Here is a 21,795-nt window from a genome sequence, read left to right as displayed (position 1 = left end):
AGCTCGGACACAACGGCCTAAATACAGAGAGGATGGGGTGAGTTTCTTTTAGTATTGGTTGTAGTATTGCACCTTCTAATATGAATGCTAGATCATCATCGCCTTCTTTGACAGGAACAGCCCCTTTTATGAAGGGGCTGCAGATGTTTCACACACACTCCCTTAGCATCCAGCAAGGGCAAGGGGTCAGAGTTGCAGGTGGTGGCACTGACTGCTCTGTGTTCATAACACTATTACTTGTGTGAATGGGCTCAGACTTCAGAAGGAGGGCATTGTGTTTCTGGTCCTGCTTTCAGCTTGTTCTTGATGGCCCAAGGCTGTCCCAGATGTGGGTGGTTTTGTTTTTTTTTTCCTGAGAATTGAGAGAATTCTTGGCAACAGGAGATAATGCGTTACTGGGCCGAGGGGAGATGGTCTGGGTCAAACCTCTCAGCGGAGGCAGGTTCAGCCTCACTGCACCATATTCTCAGACTGTGTTTTGCAGGGTAGGACCTCTAAACCTCTTTGCATAGACACCCCCTACTCTGCTCTGGGCCACAGCTCACTGCCCTCCTCTTCTTTCCTCCAAGGGCACAAAGAGGTCTGGAAAGGAAGGAGTGGAGCTGCCTGGGAGGCGAGGAATCAGAGTGGCCACAGGCCCTTCTGCTCAGGAGAAGCTGTGTCTGAAAGAGTTTAGAGCTGTGGGTGAAGACTTGCACTCCCTGCTTGGCCCTCTTTCATTTTCACCTATGTGTAAGCAGAGGCTGAATGAGCTCTCCCCTGACAGTGAGTGGTGAACTGGGGGGAAAGACCTCAGAGCCACCTCTTTGCAGAGACACTTACTCTGCCAAGGGGATCAGCAGACAGACCTGCATTGCTGAAGTGATCGATTGTGGCTGTTTTGGGTTAAAATTCCCTCTAGTCACACAGTAAGGATAACATTTCATTACCACTGCATTCAGTCTTAAGGCAGCAAGACTATCCTTAGTGAGCCCTAATTGGGGTGGGGGTGTCACCCTAACTTTAACCTCACTCACTGTCAGGAGTAGTGATGCCAAATGTAAGAGTCGGGGGTATTTAAATAGGTCCACACAACCGGGCTTAAAGGCTGTCAGAAGCCATTTCATCCTCCCCCATCACTGTTTTAAGACAGCTGACTAGACACATTGGAGAGGCCTGGCTCCTTCTCCGTGATATGCTGACCTGCGGGCCCTTACCTTAGCCCTGGCACAGAGACAGTGCTGTGGTGAAAAGACAATGCAGGAGAGGCGGCAGCAGAGGTTCCCGGCTATCCTGTGAAATCACTGAAGAGCTGAGATCACCGAGAACTGGATGAACTTGAGAACATCGCTGCCACCATTACTTCTGGGGAGCTGTGGCAGTGACAAATAGTAGCAAAGATACTGTCAGGCCACCCCCCCCCACCCCCATCCCTCAGGAGCAAGCGGTGAACCCCACCAGACACGTCCCTGGAATCTGGGGCCATTGCTGACCTCAGACAGCACGAGTGGGTTTCCAGAGGAGGAAAAAGGAGAGTGGCATGGTAGAGACCTTCGTCCCTTGAACAGCACCAGGTGAGAATCAGACAACAAGGACACTGCCCAAGATACTATGAGGTGGGCGTTTTACTACTTTCAAATCACCGTTGTGGGGTTTTTCCAAATTTAATGCTGTTTTCTTCTTTAATAAAAGTTTTCTTGTGTTTTACACAGACTCGGTATTTGCAAGTGAGGAAGTATTACCTCTTGGAGGCAGCCAGGGTGGTGGTTAGTTTTCCTAGATTGCTGGGGGCAGGGAACAGAGTGGGTGTGTGTCAGGCCAGTTCTGATAAGAGGAACCTGTTGCTTGTTGCTGCCTTCACTACCTGGCAGAAGGGTTACACTGATACCTGATTCACCCCACAAACATTAAAAACTACAATGTGGAATAAACTTTCATTGCTGAAGTCTAAGGCACTTCTGATTTTAAGGGACAAGTGAGTCCTGCAAAAGTCAGCTGAAATGAGGTCACTTTAACACACCATCTCACCACTCTGTTACAGAATAACCTCTGCAGTAGGTAAGCAAAAACGTTGTGCCATTTTCTGCCTTAAATTTCCAGCCTGGCTTGGCCTTCACTCTTGAAGCTGGATCTGAGAGCCATTTTCAGTCCTGCTTAATTGCTGTTGCTTCAAAATGCAAGTGCTTTGGTATTCACACTGCATATAAGCAGTGTGTAATGAGTTGAATTGTGATCAGTTAGCCATGCCCAGCAGAACAGGAAGAGGGATCAGAAGGTGGTAAGTGTGCCTGTATTTCTGATTTGTTAGATTCATCTTTCTGTATGGGGTCAGCTTCTTCCTGGCAGCAATACATGTGTATAACGTAGCCTGAATCAGCTCTTTGGTTCAGTTAAATGTTTCAAAGGATGGATTTTTAGAAAACAAAGCGAGTCAACAAGGATGAAGGCAAAATTGTTAAAAGCCATGCAGATGCATATAATGATACAGTGAAATCATGCTTGCATTAGGCTGATCGGTGTTTGTAATTTTGGAATTTCTCTGCTTAAAGGGCCAAATTCTGCATTGATTTTTTTTTTTCCCCAGTGGGAAGTTAGCGTAACTTAAGGGTGCAGAATTTGGACCCATTGTGTTTAAGGGCCAATTTTTTCAGTTCTTGATCAAGTAAAACTTGTTGGAGCTGTAAAATACTAATTATCACCAGTCAAACGAGCAATTTATTTAAAAATAAAAAATGCCAACTCTTGTTTTCATGATACTTAAATATTTATTTAAATTTAAAAATACTTTTCATGACACCAATGATTTTATGCTAACTACATATTGAATATGTAGAAAAAGGTACATTATTTTGGAGGGGGAAAAACTAACTTGCAGTATTTGGCACATGAAAGTTAACTTCTATGAAAACTAAGAAATTCACATTTTCTGGTATTTTTACCCTCTACTGCTTTAAAGATGCAGTACACTATTCTTTTTTAAGAGTTTTGCTTCCTCTGATATAAGAACTATGGAAACAACGTTTTATACAAAGGACAGATAAAACTAACAGCTAGCAAAACATTAAATATATGGCACAGGGGGAAAAATGTAAGATTAAAAATAACTAATTGTCATGGTTTTAGGATAAAATGCCAGGTGAAAACAGTAAAAGGTTAAACAAGGTATGGTATTTATTACTATTCTAAAAGCAGATTGATGCAAAAGTTTTTCAAGGTTAATATATCTTGTGTTTTTTGAAAAATGAAAATGTTTAAAGTACAACATATTGGAGCTGCACCTGTCACTGAATGATGATGTATTGTTATGACAAACAAATAGTATTAGCAATTAAAACAATGGAATACTGCATCTTTAACCTAGGATGAAAAATGTTTCGTTTAAGACTATCACTCACTGCATAGAAACACCATTTACTACAGACTGAGGTAGGAACACTACGCTAAAAGTTAATTTTGCTATGTTGCATAAAACAGTATATATCCATGTAAAAATCTAGCCTTTTTTCTCCTGTGGTTGGCATTCACAACTTAATATTAAACTGAATGCAAAATCTTTTTCAGCTCTTCTGATAATCAAATGGTCGTGGTTAATTTTTGAAGTAAAAGTGACATGAAAATGCATGTGTGTGTGTGTGTGTGTGTGTGTGTATATATATATTATTTTTTTAAAGATCTGACAGACTGGTAAAATTTATTTATTGCAGTGACAAATAGTCTGAATCTAATTGACTTTAAGATTATTCTCTATATTGATGATTGAACATTTGGCAAAAGAGCACAATTGACAAGTTCAGGACAAAATCATAACTCATCTTCAAAGGGAATCTGTGTGTGTGCACACACACCAGCAGTGCTTGAACGTGTGTGCAGAGATGGTTGAAGGTGCAGAAAATGTAAATCAGAGCTTTTAAAATTAGGTCTATGGCCTCGGCTTGCTTAAAATCTCTCCCTGAGATGAAATGAAACTCTTGCTAGTCTGTTTTGTTAAATATGCCCAGCTTCACAAGAAACTTTACAGTAGTGATTATTGCTCCCCTTACAAATGGGCTGCTATTTTTGCCAGGTAATAAAAGATTCAAGTGTTCATGTCACAATAGAAATTAGTTAATTACACTTTTTTCCCTTAAGGACAGATCTCATATTTGTCTTGGTTTTTTTTTTTTCAGTGCTGTCCTCCACTTCTGTAATTTTGCTCTTTCCTTTGAAATTTTTCAAAAAATCTTTTTCCAAAACAAGGAATGGGTTAATCTGCCCTTGGCATTCCATTCTACAAAAACATTTATTCTCAAAATAATTGGCTTACTCCAATCATTTTGTATATCACACTATTTTCATCTAATCCATAAAGTTTAAAAAAACACTGGATTAGTACCAGTAACAAAATGCTATTTTGTTTAAAATATAGGTTGAACAGTTTTTTTTTATACAAAACAAATACAACTTTCTGAGGCAAAATGTATTCCAAATCAGTCAGGTCTGATTACTAACTACACACCCTGACTTTGTAGAACATAACTGAGTACATTTATCTACTACCCTGGTATATTCAACTCCCACTGTCGTTAGGGATTTAACACCTCTATGGTAAACGCCACTGTGGTACACTAAAGGTTCACGGCTTAACATATTCGGAAAAGGCCTATGTTGTAGACTAGGGTAGGTATTCACGTCTTTCTATGCTATTAAAGGGACAGACACTGCCACTCCTGGCTTTCCTGCCCACTCTGTTGTTTGTGAAAACGTTTCTAAGTTGATAATGGTATTGTACCAGATCACTTTCTAATGAATAAACCATTTGCCAGTTAAGATGCTCTGGTTAGTAAAAAGAGGATCTCTTTAAAATAATTTGAAGGTGGTAGTGCTGTGCACAGAGGCAGTTTTAATAATGAAACAATACACTAGTATTTAAATTACAACTCAGTAGCACCATTACTAAAGCTTCTGCATAATACAATATCTCTAGTTTTGAACTAGTGTCTCTGCTATTGGCTGACACTAATGCAATAATCAGTAGTAATAAAATAAATTCCTCTTATTTGATACTTTCAAAGTAATACATCTATGAAAATTAAAATCTTAAATTACTCTGCAAACTTCAAAGATTAAAAACTGAATGGTTGAGTACTTCAGGAAAGTGGAGCTCTAAAGAAATGTGTTTTTAATCTGGCACAAATCTATCCCTTTCTTCTTCCAGGAACAAACATCCTAGGGCACAGTGTACTTTGATTCATGAAAGGAGGACTTAGTTTATGGGCCGATGGTGCCACGATGTGTCCCATTTGCTGGGAACTGGTAGCAGGTATCTTCTGAATCCACCTGGCTAGTTATTAGGAAGAGTCATGCCTTCAGGTGTCAATGAGCAGGCTCAGCACGGAGCGGACTTTGCAGGCAAACCATCGCCTGAGGGGACAAAAGTATTGATAATGGAATTGTTCAAACTCGGGGGTCTGGCGGATATCACGGAAAAAGGCAATGTCAAGGTCAGACTCGGTAAGGATGATCAGGAGAAGGAGCAAAACAAAGAGGAGTCCAACTGTCACAAGGAGCAAACGGAGGACACTTAAAACAAACTTATTCACCTGTGCAGCTTGTGTCCCGCCATTGCCACCAACACCCTGACACAAGGCTCTGAACTCGCTTCCCATCTCATCAGCCTCAGTTGCAGTAGGGGTGTTGGCTTCAGACTCCTTTTCTTCTTCAATACTGCAGGGGGCGCCATTGATCTGCCTGGAGAGCAGCATCAGCTCCAGGCTGTGTTCTGCCACGGGCGTGGGAAGCAGGCTGTCTGCAGGGCTGTACATCTCATCCGAGATGACTGCCACTCTCTCGCTGCTCTCAGCTCTGCCACTCCGCGCATGGGACATGAAAGCGTCGCTGTGTGAGGTGGAACGCACGGGGGTCGAGTGAGCGCTGTCCCTCAGAGACTCCAGGCCTGGGGAGGGAAAGAGAGCAGGGTGAGAGATGTGCAGGAGCTAGGGGGGCTCGTTACTGGGTGTGAAGCCCTTCTTGTGTATAGAACACCGCACCTCGGGAGCCCAAACGGCTTTGCAAATTGTAGAGACACAAGGTGGCTCAGGTAATATCTTTTATTGGACCAACTTCTGCTGGGGATAGCGGGAGAAACTTTCAGGCTTACACAATGCTCTTCTTCAGGTCACACCTAAAGAATTAAGACTGAGCCCCTGCCCTGTGGGTCATTATTATTCCTATCTTACAGAGAGTGAAAACATAAGAATGGACGTACTGGGTCAGACCAAAAGTCTATCCAGCCCAGTATCCTGTCTACTGACAGTGGCCAATGCCAGGTGCCCCAGAGGGAGTGAACCTAACAGGTAATCATCAAGTGATCTCTCTGCTGACATCCATCTCCATCCTCTGATGAACAGAGGCTAGGGATACCATTCTTTACCCTTCCTGGCTAATAGCCATTAATTGACTTAACCTTCCTGAGGTTAAAACGAAGCACAGACAGGCTCTGGCCCCACATTTTCCAAGAGTCTGCTAATTTTGGGTGCCTAAGGAACCCTGCATTAGTGGAGTGTTGAACATTGAGGCCTAAGTAATTTAACCAAGGTCCCCCTGTGAATCAATGCCCACCATGAACTCAATGCTGCTGGTTCCTGGTCCCATCTAACCCTTCTTGTCCTGTATTAAAGGCTGTAGGCAGAGAAGCCATGCAAATGAGCAGCCAGCTGGGAACAGCCATCCTAGAACTAGTGCTAATTTGAGTTTTGCAGCTTTCCCTAATTATGGGGGAAGGGAGAGCTGCACCATGTGTGGTATTTTGAAGCTTTGTTTAAAAATGATTTTTCAAAGTGCTCTACACTCCACATGAATAGATATGTGGCCTTGAAAAATTCTATCCCCTGGGGGGGCTGGGAAAATGGGGGAGTGGGTGTCACTGGGGCAAGAGATTTCCAAGATCCAGTCTCCTCCTGCCTCCAAGTGACCAGTTTCTAACTTTCATTTTCTTATCACACTTTTAGGTATAGAAACCTCTGGGCAGTAACCACATGAGCCAGGTTTCCTTGAGGTGAGCCAGGTTCTAGGACCCAGCCCCAGCCCAATAGTTAAAGACTGATTAGATGTTGACTTTGGTTCCACAGGGCCATGTAACCCTAACTAGAATCCAAGCAGGACCTGTGCCCTGTAGTGCCAGAGGGGCTTTGGAAATGGCTATGCTACCTACAGGGCTAGGCCAGAGTTTGAGATACAGCTGGGCATCTATTTACCTGACACCCCCCCTCCCCCAATCCCTGATTATACAGTGAATCGAGTGATGCATGGAGCACCTGGTGTTGTGGCAGGAAGCAGAGACTTGGGGACATAGCTTTCCACCCTTAGCTGAGAGCCGAGCACCTGCAGGCTTAGTCCACACAGCACGGGCATACAGGAGCTAGGAATGGGTGTGCTTAAGGCAGGCTGCAGCCCTGAGACTGGGGAAAGCGGAGAACTGGCATTCTCAGGCCACAGCCACAAAGTCCTGAGAGCAAGAGGGGGAGCTGAGACTAGCCAGGCTGCCACTGTGTCCATGGCCTGGAAAGGTGCCAGGTACCAGTAGCAACCTTAATGTGACAAAGTTTTCTGTGCTAGTGAAGATAAATGTCTTGTGCAAGAGAATTCCGTCAAACACACCTTCACTCTGTCTCAGCAGCTGCACAGGGCAGCGCACGAGTATTGTGTGAACAGTTTAACTTGCATCACCCTCGGTAAGGTGTGGAGAACTAAAAGCACTAATTAATGGCTCCAGGGAGGTGCTTTAGGGTGATAATTGCAAACAAGGGCAATAAAAGCTTGATCCAGTGCAACCCGCCTTGCTCCTCATGCTGCAGGTGGTATTTGGCCAGCAGGGAGGACTGAGCATGATGCTGTACGAGATGCAAGGAGAGGAAGGGCAGCAAACCGGACACCACTGGGTCTTTGGCAGTGGGGTGCCCCATCGTTTGTGCAAGTCACAGTCTGTAAAGCAGTCACCCTTGAATAGATTCTCCAGCGGACGGATTCTACTAGGCCCCAGCAAAGGGATGTTTAAGATTTTTTGTTTTTAACAGAAAAATTGTTGACACTGGTAATTTTGCCTTTAACTTTGGCCGTGTCAGTATAAATGTCATGAGAACATACTGCACAATGTTTGCAGAAAAGATGAAGCAGCTAATTTCAGCTGGAGCTGAAAGTCATGAGACATGCATTCGGTTTAGTATTTCTGTGCAGTAACCACAATGTATGTTCTAAAGCTATGCAATCAACTTGAGTTAAAGTGCCGCAACTAACCCTATTTCTTCGCTGTGCCCATACAAGGTGTTACACCCAAAGACAAAATAATCCTTGCTCATGGAAGCAAGGATCCATGAAGTGGAGTCTTCTCCTTTTTTAACCCTTTGCTATTGCCTAGGCTCCAACCTGCATGTGTCTCAAACCTGCCGCTGGAGGAGTGCAAGTCCTGGCCTACATTGTGGCAGGGAGAAGAGCAAGTTGAACTAACAGGGAGCTTGTCCATGTTTAGTTTCTATAATTCATGAAAATCCTTTCAATTCCTATGAAAATTTGTACTGCCCCCCCCCCCCCCCCGCTTACTTTCTGCATTGTAGCGTGCAAACCCATACTCACGGCTGGAACACAGGTTTGGGGGGAAAAAATCCCTACTGGTCTTCAATTCTATTCAAACAGGTGTGACCATGTTGGGTCTACAGGGCTGGGCTGGAAATGGTGCTAGAACAGCCTCTCTTTCAGCACGCGAGCAGAGTCGCAACATACGACAGTAAAAATGGAGGAAGAACCATTAACTGTTCTCAAAGCCTACCGAATGGCTTTGGTTCCCTTTTGAGGCAAAGGGTTCAGCTGTGTGACTGTGTGCACATGCCCATGCTCGCATAACGTGGCTACAGCTCTGATACCAGCACCGTCAGGCTTGTCGGGACATTGAGCACACACAGCGTTTTCAAAAGGGAACCTCGGTGCAGCAGCTTGGCCTGATTAAATCACAGCCACAATCACCCTCTGCGTCATTTCCATCCACCCAAATACTCGTAACATACTCACTTCACAGCACACCGAGGATACCATCTATCAACACCTCTTACAGTCAGTCAGCGGCATTTAACCATAACGTGCTATGCCACGGGCACTGCAGTACTAGATTGCATGGCCGGGGCTGATTAAATGCGAGTGACTCGTCCAGCCACTCACCCCATTCCTACAGCCTTTGAATTAAGTGGACTAAAAGGCATTTTTAAACGTTTGTGTGAGGTGAAGGAGGCGTTCTAAGATGACCATGATTTCTAGCTTTGTTTCACATTTAGCTGCTCATATTTAGGCTACTGCGTTGTTGACCTTCCTGTGGCTGGTTGTCTGCAACATAGTCACAAACATCCCTAAATGTGTTTGAACTAGTCACACACTTCAAAACTGGGGGCCTAAAGTTAGCTTCCATGGGCCATATTTAGATACCTGAGTGTCCAAGGGCCGTGCACGCAGCCGTGCACAGTGGTTTCAACAGGGCGTCAGTGAAACCATTTCAGTTCTAGTAACGTACGCAGCAGTACAACAGAATACAGCCCTTGCAGCAGGCAACGTGAGCCAGCAACGGCACTTACCAACATTAACTAATTAAGCTTCATAACCCCGGACACTCTGGAGGGCTCCTCTGGAGGGCTCCTGGCAGGAGCTGCTGACCCACAGTAGCTATCCAATAGCACAGAGCAAAACTGCCACAGCTCAGGCCAGGCAGTGCCGATTAGCGCCATGTGTAACAGCAGCTGGAATTTCAGCAGGTGTAATGCAGCTAATGCTCTTGGTGTTGGACCAAGCCAACCACCCCTCTGTGTCTGACAAATGCCCTGGGGGGGGGGTGGTCTTTGAAGGTCACCACCAAGGACCATTTAGGGGAAGTGCAGGAGGGGCCTGCTCGTGGATGAACTATAAAACCTAACACTGCCAGTGCACTGGTTTAAGAGGAACGAGTTAAGTGTGGCACCTCCTGCCACACCAATACCTCCTTCAGCAGCCCCCAGCTGGCCCTAGGAGTGTGTCCCCCAGGACGGACAAGGAGCTTAGCTAGAAGGGCCTAGCTGAGGCCATCAGCTTATTTCCCAGAGCCTGAATGTGTGACCAGCCCGCCGCTGGTACTGCCAGCCAGCCACTGCCAGCAGGCCAGGCTTCACCCGCGGCAGCAGAGTGCCTGTTCTCGGGCCCTGTCTGAGTCTGTTTCTGAGGTGTGATGTCAAAGGGGCCTGCTGGGCTTTGCCCCTGGCTGGGAGGTGGTGGGTGTGGGCGGGAGGGGGCTGTTAGAACATGGTTCTGGTAAGATACTGGGGTGGGGGGTGATGTCTGTGTCTTGTGCCATAGTCACTTCAGCTCACAGCTAGGAGAGCCCATGCTAGTGGCCCAGCCTAAGTGAAATGATGTGGATGGGTTTGAGGCAGGTGTTTGTGCTTTAAAAGCATGTGGTTGCCATTCCTCTGGTGTGCAACCCATTAACACCCCCCCCCCCGCCACCGCCCACTATCGGCACCGTAGCCTTCTGAGAAAGGGGGGGGGGTGGGAGCACACCTCCCCCCCACCTCCACTCCTAGCCCTGCTCAAGGGTTGGCCCCTGGCTCTGGCCCCAGCCTCGGGCCCTTACCCCGTTCCCATTCCCCCTTGCCCAGAGCTGCAGCCCGCTCCCAGTTTGGGGCCCACTGCCTTACAGACAGGGCCACGGCTCAATGCGTAGGGCAGGGTTTTAGCTGTCCAACACCTGCCCCCTGCTTTCACATGTAGGGGACTGTGCAGTTACTCCTGGCACTCTGGGCCCCACATGTGACTGGCCACCCTACGTCCACCAGTGGCGCAGGGGAGGTGGCACCAGCTCCACCCCCTCCTGCCCATCAGCCCTACAGCGGTGCCTCACGGGGTGGCCAACCTTCTAAGCACACAAACCCGATCACTCTTGCCCTGTCCTCCTTCCCTGAGGCCCTGCCCCCCCATCGCTCGCTTTCACCAGGCTGGGGCAGGGTGGTGGGCTGCAGGCGAGGGTCTGAGGCAGCACTCCGGGAAGCAGCTGGCATGGCCAGCTCCCAGGCAGAGGAGCTGGGGACACTGCCAGCACCCACAGGCACTATCCCTGCAGCTCCCATTGGCCACAGTTCCCGGCCAATAGGAGCTGCAGAGCCAGCGGTCGGGGCAGGGGCAGTGCACATAGCCCCAGTGGCTGCCCCTGCTTGCGCCCAGAAGCCAGACATGCTGGCCACTTCCGGGAGCCATGTGGAGCCAGGGCAGGTAAGGAGCCTGCCTTAGCCCCGCTGTGCTGCTGACTGGATTTTAGTGGCTGCCAGGGTCCTTTTCCACTGGACGCTTGGCAACCCTAGTGCCTCAGTTGGGAGCCACAGCGAGGCTGGGGAGGCAGCCTCACTGCCTCAGTTTCCCATCACACACCCAAGCTAAGCCAGGCCCAACCCCAACCTGAGGGATGACCTAGGGCTGCCCCATTCAGGCAGTGGAGTGGCAGCACAGGGCCTGCCTGTCACTGGACCCTTATTGCTGGCAGAGCCCATGACAAGCCGCACGCCCACATGGAGCACCCAGCTTTAGCGTTTTGAACTCTGGTCCCTTCCTGCCCCATGGACACACACACCGGAGATGCCCCGTCTGTCCCCCTCCCCCCGCAAACCACCCATAGGAGGGAATCACTTCCAGAGGGGGAAAGGCAGCCCCTATGAATCAAGGCTGAAAAGGCTTTTTGGGGCAGCTCGGGACCCCGGCCCAGGCAGCGATGTCGACTGAGGAACAAGTGCAGTGGGATAATAGGCTGCTGCCCGCTTAAAATTCAACCCACTGACTGTCCGTGCACGACACACGGAGTAGCGCTGCCTGGGCAGCTCGAGCCATTCGTATGAGCACCCTAGGGGGCTGCAAGTCAAAACGCACCACACCAGCGCGCTGCGCTAAGCACATCAACCAAACAGCTTTTGCATTGAGCTCGCTGAGAGAGTAACTGAGGCTGCGGGGGCAGGGGCGCTGCCTACAGCATCCCCATCCAGTGACACGCAGGCATCGCATGCCATCAGGCCCCCTAAGTGCGAGCCTGCTGTAGTGCTTAGGGATGGTATAAAATAGTCCTAGCCCCTCTACAGCATTGCGTACGTGCCATTGATGTGTGTCACCTGCCAGGCGAAACACTGTGCGACAAGCCTGCCCTTTAAAACAAGGCTGTCCTCGGGCATTAACAACCAACCTCCTCCCCCCACCACGTCTAGACATTTGGGAAAGACACTTATGTTTCCATCACCAGCCTTAACCCCCCCCCCGCCCCTCCCCCCAAGCCTGTTGACTTTCCAACCATGACTGGAGCTCCTCTCTAGCGCCTGCCTGAAGACAAATGGCCCTCCGCTGCGGCTGTGAATGCCAAGAGGGTGGCCGTTAAGCTGTAGCACAACAGCCGCCATCACGTTGTGCTGCTGCCAGTGCTGGTGAAGTGCGACAGCACCAGGCCTGTGGCACAGGGAGGAAGACGGTTCTGCTATCACAGGGCCTGTGTGTGAAGATGCTGGCTGCTAAGGGCATGAGCTCAGCATGCTGGCCGCCCACAGGCGGTGGGACGGGATGGATGTGCCTCTGGGAATAGGAGCCATAGCACTGCCTAGAACTCACATGGGGAAATTCCCTGCTGGGCGGACAGGACAGCTTCAGGCTGACGCAGGACCGGCGTGGTGCCTGGGTCTCGTACCAGCCGCTCTGCCTAGGGCTGCATTTCCTCCTCAGCAATAACAGCGAAAAGTGCCCCGTCCCCATCGTTCCCCTTGGCATGTCCCCTGCCCGCAACTGTGGTAAGACGAGAGAAAATGATACTTTCAGGAGAGCTAACACTGCTACTGTTTCCCCCAGAGTGAGCAGGCACCAGCACTCTCGCCATCCCTTGGGTTGGGGCTGAACCTGCGTTCAGCCAAGTGTGAAATCTTCCCAATTCTTTTTTCCAGCTCCTGGATTCTCTTGAGCTTTTCAAACTCTCACGCTGTTCAAACTCTCACGCTGAACAACTTCCTGAGTACTCAGCCTCTTGCGCCTACTCATTTTAAAACGAATGCTGTGATCCAGGAGGCATTTGCCCACCACCGCCTGACGCCATGCAGGAAGGCTCCGCGCGAAGCACAGCAGAGCAAAGAAAGTGTTCTCACCATGACAGGTATTTTTGCTCTAATGAGGTTAAAGTTTATGCAGGCCAATCCCCAGTCAGCAGCCGTGAACCTTGCTGGCAGAGGCAGCGCATTTGCTAACGACTGTCAGCCGCTGCTGGAGACTCACACAGCCAGCTTTGCGTTTTCTACTGCTGCTGCCCATCACCCTGGTATCTGAGCACCTGCAAGTGTCTGAACGAGCACTCCGTATCCATAAACCCCTGCACTGGGGCCCTTCCTAATCAATCCTCTCTAAAAGAGACTCAGCTGAGCCACCAGCTCCAAGCAGGCCCACTTCTGGGAATGGCTGGAGCCAGACATGATCCTGTGGTGCAGGCCCAGCGGTGACACAGGCCCCTGCTGTGGAGAGTGCAGTAAAAGCACGGGAGGGAAGACAGTGTTGATTTGAACCAGGACCAAGAGTGCCCATTCCTCTCCCCACCCGCCCTGAGGCCTGGCTCTGCGGGCAGGGAGCAGCGCATGGTAACGCCAGCACTTAGCGCTGTTCGGCCAAGCTGAGCAGAGACGTGGCCGCTAGTTACCTGGTGTGAGCACGTCGCGCTGGTCCCGTGGCGCAGCATGGGCGAAGCCGGGGAGGCCTGGGAGGAGCGGTGAGGCACCGAGCACTTTGCTCTGCAGCCGGGGGCCCAGGCTCAGCACTCGCACCGTCACATCCCGGTAGCAGTGGTTGATTATCCGCAGATGGACGGTAACGTTCGTCTTAATCTTTATCAGACACTTCGCCATGGTGGCCTTGGACTAGCCCCCTTCCTGCAGCCTCTCCGCTCCCCTGCGCCCAGCAGCAGGGCACAGCCCAGCGTGGGACGGGGCCGCCGCAGGAATGCACAGGGTGAGGGCTGCAGCCGCTTCACCCAATGGCGGCAATGACGTGCGTGACTGGTGAGCTGAGCCTGGAGCCAGCGCTATTCTGGGATTCTATGTTGCTACTGGTGCCGAGCTGAAGTGAGAGTGAGGAAAGGCAGCTGCAGCCTGGAGGTTGGTTAGACAAATGGTGTTAAATGTTAGTGATTTAATTCCCTGCTTGCTTTGCAGTTCTTCCTTCTGTGGCACATTTGACCATGCTACCACACTAAGTCCTGGGCTCCTGGGCTGACCCCCTTCCCCACCCCTCAGCACAATCTGATAGTCACTGTATACAAACCAACCCTTCACCTCCTCTGGGACCACCCCCACTCTACTCAGCACCCCCTGGAACAGGTGGGCAAACTTTTTGGCCTGAGGGTCACATCTGGGTGGGGAAATTGTAAGGGCCATGAATGTAAAGCTGGGGCAGGGGGTTGGGGCGCAGGAGGGAGTGCAGGGTGTGGGAAGGGGGGTGTGGGGTACAGGAGGGGGCTCAGGGCAGGGGGTTGAGGTGCAGGAGGGGTGTGGGGTGCAGGCAGGGGGATCAGGGCACAAGGTTGGGGTGCAGGAGGGGTTCAGGGTGCAGGCTCAGGTCCGGTGCTGCTTACCTCGAGTGGCTTCAGGGTGACAGTGGGGCTAAGGCAGGTTCCTTGCTTACCCTGGCCACACGCTGCTCCCGGAAGCGGTTGGCACCACGTCTCTGCAGCCCCTGGGGGATGGGGGCAGAGGGCTCCAAGCGTAGCTCTCACCTGCAGGTACCTCCTCCCAAGTTCCCATTGGCTGCGGTTCCCCATTCCCAGCCAATGGGAGCTGCAGGGGGAGGTACCCACAGGTGAGGGCAGCGTGCGGAGCCCTCTGCCTCCCCTATCCAAGGGGCCGCAGGGACATGGTGCCGGCTGCTTCCAGGAGCGGGGCAGGGCCAGGGCAGCCAGGGGCCCTGCTTTAGCCCCACCGTGCCACAGGGGTGACAATCCCATGGGCCGGATCCAGCCCGTAGCCCGTAGTTTGACCACTCACTGCCCGAGAATGTAATATGGGCCCAATCCTGCCTCCACTGAGGACAGTGGCAAAACTCTCTGGCTACAAGGGGGCAGGACTGGGCCCTGCAATTGTGCTGCGTCAGAGCCGGAATACACTGGCTTTTGGGAAACCCCGAGGCACAACAGCCTTTCCCGTAGGAAGCGCTTTCTGTGCGCCAGCCTGTTTAACAAGGGCATTCTGCATCTGCAGTGGGGACTAGCTTCCTGATGCATGGCCCCGGCACGCAGCTGAGTGCAGGGCTGTGCTGGGCTTGTGTTTCCCATGGAAAGTGTTATTTGGGCTAGGCCACAGCGACTGGCAGGCAACCCTGCCGAACACACCTGCTATTCCCTGGGATTTGCACCACCGTTTCCCTTCCCTGGCTGCTGTCCGGGAAGGAAAGGGTCTGCTTGGCCAGGATGCCAGAGAGAAGATCTGTCTGTCGCTGGGAAGGGCTGTTTTCAGTCAGCAGGCAGATATTTAAGTGAAGCCGATAGACTGAGCAGTGGTGTCGCTTTCAACAGCAGGAATCTTTGCGCTGCCCAGAACTCCCACCGAGCATCTGGGCGTTAGTGACAGCGAGTCAATCGTCCCTATGTTCAGCTTGATTTGAAGGCTGCCACTAGCTATTGCAGCCAGGAGCTTTGTAGTGATGGGGGAGCCCTGCGAGTACCCCCTCCTCCCCTCTGCACAGGGTAAGTTATCAAAGAGCTGCCTAGGGGAGTATGGAGCGGGGGTTAGCCACACACCTCTCATCCCCGTTAGCACAGGTTCCCAGGCTTCAAGGCGGTGAATGCATTGAAAATGCAGGGCTTGTGTTCCAAACCGCCACCTCCCGCCCCTGCCAACCAACCGCTGGGAGACAGCCGAGCCCTGACGAGCTGTTTGCTAATGAATTGGCTTTATGTATGTGGAAGCATTAAAATAAAACAAATTCCCTGGCTGCTGAGGCTACGGGCTGGTTCTTAAGCCCCAGCTTAAGGTTGGGTGCACAAGGCTCTCTTGGCTGTGGGAGCTCCCAGCAGCATTCAGGCTAGTAAATATGACCTGGCCCAGCCTTTTGCCCAGCCAGGGAGCCACCGCTCTCCAAAGTGGGCGGTAAAGAGCAACGGTCTAGGCAGGGTAAGGATGGTGGGCGGGGAAGGGGATGTTATCACTGCCCAGCCTGCAGCCTACACAGGGATTCTGTCTCTGCAGACAGGTTGTGAAGAAACCCAGGAAATTCCCAGGCCACCAGCTTGTTACACAAGGGCTAAGACTGTAACTAGCTACCAGTCACCTTAAGAGCAAGCCGCACTTCTCTTAACCCACACAAACGTTAGCCTGAAAATTCAAAACCATTGTTCTTATCTCGTTTTTAAATGAATCTCTGAAGGAACCTGGGAATGAAGGTCCCTAGGCAGCCGAGGAGCCAGGGCCTGATTCTGATCTCACTTCCACTGGCATAGCTCTACTGTCTTCCTGGGAATGACACAGGATTTGCTGCCATAAGAGATCAGCATCAGGCCCCCCGGCCACACTTTCAGCAGGCCGCCGTACCTGTGTTCAGAGGTGAGTGCATAGGAGAATCTCCCTGCCTGTGAGCTTCATGGCATGTACAAATGCAGGTTTTGTGTGTGCATAACACAATCACAGATGTTTCGGATACAATTAACGGAGGGTCAGTGACACTGTGTCACAAAGAGCCTGCTCTGTGTGGGCTGCAGCATCGCCTGTTGGCCAGGTTTAAAATGAAAAAGAAGTTTGTCTTTCATGGAATGCAACAGAACTCCCCAAATCACTGGAAGACTTCCCCTCCTCCAGCTCAGAAACAGCCAAACTAAGGTGAATATAAAGGTGGGGGAAGGGGAGAAATATTCCCTGGCCAAGTCCTTGTGCGTCTAGTTTCAGCCCTGAGGAAACTTTCCTGGCTGAGTGATGAACCAGGTGCTGAGAAATGGACCTCATCCCCATTTGCTGCTGGACCCTGGATTAAAGCAGGCCCAGCCCGTCTCCCCCCCAACCCCCAGGCTCTCCTAAAACCTTCACTTTCATTGTCAGAGCAGAGCAATCAAGTTCCGTCTGTCACTAGAACAACTAAGGAACAATCAGCAGAGCAAGTTACATGTGAGACATGCAGGAGGCCCTGGTGGTGCATCAGGGGGCATCCGCTTCCCCTGGCGTTTCACAGCCTCAGGGCCTGAGAGCGGCAATGCCGATGGGCGGTGAGTGAACATCCCTGCCCCGTGCAGTCCCCCACAAAGGGGAGTGAGGAGACGGGGCTGTTCAGAGCAGAAAAGGTTCTTTGGCTTGCCCAGATCCAGCCAGGGTGCAAGTTTGCAGCCAGAACTGAAACAACTCACTCAAAGCAACGAGAAACGCGATTCGTGTCTGTTACAGAAGGGCCACTTCTCTGCTGTGGAGAGAGGCCCAGCTAGTTAGTTAACATGGAAACTCAGGCGTGTATTTCATGGTCTGCGTCACACCTTTTATTCCCACCCACCCGGATGCTCACGGCTAGACAATGTAGGCTCAAAGCACGCACTGTAGCTGGGCATCACTGGCACAATACGGGCAGGGACATCGGGTTTTCCCCACTACCAGGCACCGAGGGAAGCCAACTCCCTGGAAACTGTCGGGGGCTGCAAATATTTGATCAAATACCAATTCAAATTGCTTGGACAACGTTCCTCCCCTTCTTCCACTTGCTCGCCTCAAATATTCTAGTGAATGAGTTTTCCTGCAGGAATGTCCACGGACACGGGGATTTTGGAGGAACCTTAGGGAATACATACCAAAAGCGCCTTTTAACTAATACAAGCGAGAAACCACAGTGGAAGCCTGAGTCTAAGAATCATCTGCATCCAATCAGGGACCAGGACACAATCATGTGATCTATATGTCTAATCAAAACTAACAAATACATTTTGAATATCAAATATGCACAATAAACTTCTCGTGAACCACTGTCAGGCTAAGAATCATTTGCAGAAAGTTTCTGACAGATAATCTGAAATAGCAAATATCTCTGAGAAATTTGAAAGCTGTTCACAGAAAATCACAAAGAGAAGCAGCAGCTAAATCAGATGGCCATATTACTTGCTATGAATTGTTCACTCAACTCTGCTTATAAGAAGCTATAAACTCATTTCTAGGGAGAATTAAGAGTTAATTCTAGGTGAGTGGCATTAAAATCCAGGCCTCAGGTACTTCCAGCTAAGTGCACTGCCATAAAATACAGGGGACAACTCGGCTACACATTTCATCCAGGCTTTGCTGTGCAGACTTGCTACAAGCCAACAATCCTGTTAATACACAAGAGCTCTATGATTTCTGGACTCCTAGGTGATTTCTTAATGGAGATGAGCCACAAATGAGTGTGCAGCCAAATACCTTTGCTCTCAGCCAGGGGATTCTCTGCTCAAACTGGCAATTATTCCATTCGGAGGGGACCAGGAACATTAAACTAGCTGAAGCATCATTCCCTGCCCTCTAAGAGGGAGGAGAATGGGACTGGAACACCGCGAATGCATGTAAATCACAGCCAGAGTTATCCGTGCCCCCAGCTCACCTTCCATGATGGATATGTGAACAGCTCTCCTTCGAGTCCTGGGGACACTGCTGAGTCTTGGCCCGTGAGTGATGGAAGGGCAGCTGCGGCTAGGAACCAATCCTGCTCTGTAGAGAAAGAAACAAGATGAGCATGACACCGAGGGACTAGTAAAAGGAAACCAAGCGAGATGCAGAAGAGCCAGACAGCTGCACTCTCCTTAGCAAGCCGTGCAGGAGTCGGGTGCAGAGCCGTCAGGTCAGGCGTGGAGAGCCCAGATGCAGGATGTGTGCACCCGCAGCTTCGCGTTTGGCTTCTTTCCTGAGCTCTGCAGGGTCTGGATGCTGGGAGCTGAGAGTAGTGTTTCAAACAAGTAATTATCTCCCCTCTCCCAGCAGCACTGGAGTCCCCCCACCTCATCACACCAGATAGAAAACAACCTCATTACAAAACTGCGATGGACACGAGTCTCTTCCAGAGATGTGCAAAACTACATCTTTGCAGCTCACCCTGCAGGCTCAGCAAACCAAGGCACCTTGTTCTGCTCCCCAAGGCACAGAGGAATCCTGGCTCAGAAGGGGCAGGATTGGGCGCAGCAGACGTCTTCGAACTGCTGCTTGTTCAGCCCCGTCAAAAGCACGGGAATGACTGGGAGCAAAAAATCCACTCTGAGCTTCTGTTAACAGAGCAGCAGTGTCTCTGCAGAGATACAGGCAAAGCAATTCTCCCCCAGAGCAACCACCTCTCCTTGGCAGGCAGTGCTGGGGAGGCCTCAGCATAGGCTCAGTGATGGCTGGTAGGAAAAGAATAACCCACAAAAATATCAGCAGATATTTTTAGCAACAGCTGGATGGACACACGGACATTAAATCAATGAGTTTGCTTGCCATGATGGCTTTGAGCTAAAATCCTTAGCCTTCCTCACGTTAAGCTCTCAGTGTGGTTTTAGACTAGACTAACGCTGAGTCAGGTGATCTGGTTTCTAGTCTTTTAGGGGCAGCAAAAGCAGACGCTGGGAAAACCTTTTGCCTGGTGCACATACTGCACAGAGGGCCTGACTGACAACTGGGCGACTGTGATACACGTGTTTAAGGCAGCTGAGAAGCAGCTTGCAGGTATCAGATATATTATATTTAGGGCCCTACCAAATTCACACCCATTTTGGTCAGTTTCACGATCATGGGATTTTTAAAATTGTAAATTTCATGATTTCAGCTATTTAAATCTGAAACAGCACAGTGTTGTAACTGTGGGGGTCCTGACCCAAAAGAGGCTGTGGGAGGATCACAAGGTTATTGTAGGGGGTTGCGGTGTTACCAGCCTTACTTTGTGCTGCTGCTGGTGGGGCGCTGCCTTCAGAGGGTAACAGCACACAAAAATACACAGCAGTGATGAGAAAGGCTCACAATGTTAGGAGCTATTAGGAAAGGCCTAGAAAATAAGACAAATGACCCTAACCACCATATAACTCCGCTTTGAACATAGTGTCCAGTTCTGGCTGCCCATTTCCAAAAGGACACAGTGGAACTGGAAAAGATTGAGCAAGGGTACGCGGCAGCTTCCATATGGGAGAAACTATAAAGACTAGGGCTGCTCGGCTTGGTAGAAGGACAGCTGAGGGGGGCTGATACAGGGCTGTACAGTCATGGCTGACGTGGAGAAAGTGCACAGAGAAGTGTTATTTGCCCTTTTCGCACGATACAAAAACTAGGCACCACGTGGTGAAATGAATAGGCAGCAGGTTTAAGAGAAAATACTTTCTCCACACAACGGACAATTAACCTGTAGAACTCACTGCCATGGGATGCTGTGATGCCCCAAAGTATAGCTGGGTTCAGAAAAGAACTGGGTAATTTCATGGAGGACAGGTCCATCAATGGCTATTAGCTAAGATGGTCAGGGATGTAACCCCATGTTTGGGGTGACCCCAAACCTCTGACTGGCAGAAACCATCTCTCTCCAAAATTGCCCTATTTTGTACAGTGCCCCTGAAGCTTTGGCACTGGCCACTGTCGGAAGACAAGAAACTGGGCTAGATGGACCATTGGTCTCACCCATTATGGCTGTTCTTATGTCCTTAATGGCAAAACTTACATTGACTTCAATGGGGCCAGGATTTCCCCCACTGTCTAGTCACACCAGCAAAGCTCATTAGCAATATATTTAAACAAGCCACTGGGATCTGAAACACCACACTCAGCCGAAGAGTCCAAGCCAGTGCTAGCGCTGCCTGGGTACCAGACTGCATGAAGTGCTCAGTGTGACCGTAAGACGAAACAGAAGTGAACCACTTTCCTTTCCAGCTAACACTGCCCTTTTACTACCAACCTCTGCTCAGGAATGGTACCCCAGTGATATGCACCCTACTCATGCAGGAAGCAGCTTGAAAGAGCACTTGCCACGTTCCGACTGTCTATAGGATATTCCCAACACTCCAGGCGGGACTGAAATCAAGGTGAGATGTTGCAGATCAATGCACCTCGTGTCCATGACTGTGCTATGAAGTTGCTGATGGTACTTACCTGTGAATTTCTGGGGGCTCCCTCTTGATCTTGGCACTAGATTCCATCACTTCTTTTGCAACTCGGCCACTGCAAGCGGTTCAAGAACAGAAACAGGGCAAGAACTGAAAAAGCATTCTGGCTACTGTCAAGATTCTTCTACTGCTCTGATAAAGAGTCACCCCTTTGCCCTCGCCCTCTGTAACAGTACATCCTTCAACAGAACTCCATACCTACCCCAGTCCCACACACAGGAACCGAGCGCTGCGGGCAAACAGCCTCCAAACGGAGAGGAGAAGACAGACATTTGCTAAAAATGAACAGGTTTGGGGTTCCAGAAGGGCAGCAACCCCTTCGGTCACGTCCTGTTGCGTCGGTCAGTTCTGCTTCCTGGAATGCCACGTCCCACTAGAGTGGAATTTAATTCTCCTCTGATGTGTAGGAGTCTGAACATCAAACCACAGGGGCCACTCCACACTGACGCCCGGGGCGTGAGAACAGAATTTGGCCCAATGGCTCCACAATGTTTGGAGCCTCTTTACAAATCTCTAACACTTGGCTGCATCCCACACTTTGATCGCTCATCACAGCCTGCTAAAATTCAGCATCTAAAACTTCTGCGTCAGCTGCAGAAAGAAACATCATCTTTCAGTCACTGGGATGTTTCAACACATTGTTGTATTTTTAAAAATCAGCTGCAATTTTCTCTCTCTCTCTCTCTTTTTTTTGGTCTGTTGAGGTAAGAGGGGTA

General features: G+C 49.9%; 1 protein-coding gene across 5 annotated transcripts in view; it reads right to left on the bottom strand.

Annotated features, from left to right (window-relative positions):
* Positions 1–3,424: 3,424 nt before the first annotated feature.
* The window catches only part of FRMD5 (FERM domain containing 5), a 294,349-nt gene continuing 275,978 nt past the window's right edge, over positions 3,425–21,795 (bottom strand). For 3 of the 5 annotated variants that reach the window (XM_050967339.1, XM_050967340.1, XM_050967343.1), the window contains exons 12-14: positions 21,066–21,134; positions 18,565–18,671; positions 3,425–5,911 (exon numbers count right to left, since the gene is read on the bottom strand). In XM_050967339.1, coding sequence (XP_050823296.1) covers positions 5,325–5,911; positions 18,565–18,671; positions 21,066–21,134 — 763 coding nt within the window. In that variant the 3' untranslated portion in view covers positions 3,425–5,324. The remainder of the gene's footprint in view (positions 5,912–18,564; positions 18,672–21,065; positions 21,135–21,795) is intronic. The other 2 variants (XM_050967341.1, XM_050967342.1) reach the window with 1 other exon arrangement.

The sequence above is a fragment of the Gopherus flavomarginatus genome, chromosome 9 (assembly GCF_025201925.1).
Source record: "Gopherus flavomarginatus isolate rGopFla2 chromosome 9, rGopFla2.mat.asm, whole genome shotgun sequence".
NCBI classification, from domain to species: Eukaryota; Metazoa; Chordata; order Testudines; family Testudinidae; genus Gopherus; species Gopherus flavomarginatus.
Note: the sequence above shows the minus strand (reverse complement) of the source record. Positions and strands in the feature narration are given on the sequence as shown.